The sequence below is a fragment of the Limulus polyphemus genome, unplaced genomic scaffold, assembly GCF_000517525.1.
Source record: "Limulus polyphemus unplaced genomic scaffold, Limulus_polyphemus-2.1.2 Scaffold4404, whole genome shotgun sequence".
Classification (NCBI taxonomy): domain Eukaryota; kingdom Metazoa; phylum Arthropoda; class Merostomata; order Xiphosura; family Limulidae; genus Limulus; species Limulus polyphemus.
This window is the reverse complement of record NW_013670014.1, coordinates 84,249-86,432: the sequence shown is the minus strand read 5'-3', so window position 1 is coordinate 86,432 and position 2,184 is coordinate 84,249. Positions and strand designations below refer to the sequence as shown.

At 30.3% G+C, this 2,184-nt stretch overlaps 1 protein-coding gene across 1 annotated transcript in view; it reads right to left on the bottom strand.

Moving 5' to 3' along the window:
• Positions 1-1,249: 1,249 nt before the first annotated feature.
• LOC106471092 (apoptosis-stimulating of p53 protein 1-like) overlaps positions 1,250-2,184 on the bottom strand; it is a gene marked incomplete at its 5' end in the record, with an annotated part of 84,610 nt that continues 83,675 nt past the window's right edge. The window contains one exon of the mRNA XM_013931679.2: positions 1,250-1,758. Coding sequence (XP_013787133.1) covers positions 1,723-1,758 — 36 coding nt within the window. The remainder of the gene's footprint in view (positions 1,759-2,184) is intronic.

Sequence of the window (2,184 nt, the reverse complement as noted above, 5' to 3'; positions counted from 1 at the left end):
TTGTATTGAGAAAGAATAAACTAGTTTTATTCAAGAAAGGACTTGTATCGCTGAAGTTCTTCGGAAATAATTTTTACGGGAATTAACAAACGACCAGAGACGTAACAATAATAAGGTAAGACAAGTGATACTTGACGTTTTTAACCGTTGTAGATTTAATTTGATGCGTAACATTAAAATTGTGAGAAAAAAAAAGTGATAGAAATTTAACTTTTCTGTTGCAATCTGCGGATGCGATGTGGTAGGCAAGTTTGTATTTTCTATTCCACGGAAACATTAGAATAATAATTTTATAAATGGCGTATTTTATTACAAAAAAACAATTAATTGAATTATTGAAAAATAAATACACCCTCTAGACGTTTGACAATAAAAAATTTATTCAAATAAAACAGAAAATAATTTCTATAGATATGTACTTCACAGGCATCATCCTTGCTTATGTATAATAGCAAAACCCTACGACTTTACTAGCTATGTATAAAATGCAAGAACTTTCTTCATCATATTAAAAACGTAATACTAATTTGGGAAAACAAACTTTCGTATAATGTGTTTTTCAGATGTTTCTATTTGCCATTCTATTTATATTTAATTATAATCAAAACTGTTTGCTTAAAATGGAGGCAGTTATTTTTTTAAAGCAGTTGAATAAAGGTGTTAGAAACACTAAGCTGACACGAAAGAAAACTAAGTCTGTAAATTAAAAAATCGTATATCACTCATTAACATTAGTACTGAGCTCTGTTCCTAGTGTTTAGTTTGCGAACTAAACATTTTTCAACTACTAAGTTCATAGTCGTGTACTTCACACTATATGGTTAAGTTAAATTCAAGCCGTATTACAAGTTACAGTAGGCTGGATTGTTTGTTTTGTAAGTTATGCAAAGAAAGAGCAAAAATTAAAACTTTCCATTGAGTCGAAAGTAAGCTTTCGCCAACACGTGAGAAGAAGAATACTATGAAAAAAAAGGTAGGGTTTGCTTTTAAATTTTGAGGCTGGATACTGTTTTAAATAAAGCTAGAACTAGTACTAAGAATGTACAAGGGTATGCTTAAACACGTAAAAACCTTTTATTAGTATCGAAAGTAAGAGAAGGCTAACTAACGATGCTGTCGACTTATTAACACTTGTCATACAGTCAACACTCAGTAACAATCTGGTAAATTTAAATGTCTTACTTCTCCCTCAACAGATATTTTAAATAACTGCCAAACTCGGAAATTCGAAGTAATGGACGGACAACAGTGGTCTTTCGTATGATATACATTACAAGTTCCCTCTCAACCTGACCACATCATCGTAGTCGAGTCTTATATACAAAAGTATATAAATTTAAATATTACGTACATGTAGCCCTATGTAGCACATACAACTGTAATTTACTAATTATTCAGATCTATTAATGAAAGTTAGTTTATGAGAGGCGTCTGGAGAAATATGTGAACGGCCTTTAAAAACTTGTATTTTACACATATTTACAACATCTTCAAAGAAAACAACAAGTCATAGTTAAATCCTTTGTGTTCATACAAAAGTAGCAAACAAAAACAACTAAACTACTATCAAACTTCTATTTCCAACAAAACTTCTCTGTGTAGAGAAGACAGTGGCACTTGTTGCTATGATGTGTTATGTTTAGCTCCTGTAATCTCGTGTCGTTCGAGACTGCAAGAGATTCAATTGAATATAATTGTTTCACCATATCTGGTTTGTTGCTCTTAAGTATCACGTTTTGATGCCACTCTTGGATATAGCTGGAAAAAATAACATTAAGCATATATTTAAGAATATCTAAGTCAGTGGAAAATTATATTTTCGAACTTAAAACTCCCAAAATGAACAATTGCTTTGGAAACTAAAACTGCACGTATAATCACATACATAAATAAACATCATCTACAATTACATTGTATTATAAAATGCTAGCACCGCCATCTGTGAGCAAAATAATACAGTTCTTAATTAGTATGTATTTATTAGATTGATTATTTGTGTGACATTGTATAACTGATAATTATAACAATTTTTTCTTTATAGGTCCTGTACAGGTTTACATTAAGAGAAACGTAATTTATTCCGCAATGGACAAATTAGGAGGAATATGAAAAAAAACGGTCTCAGTTATCGTGATTGTTATCATAAATTTTAGTTCTATTGATTGTTTTGTTTTGTTTTTTTTT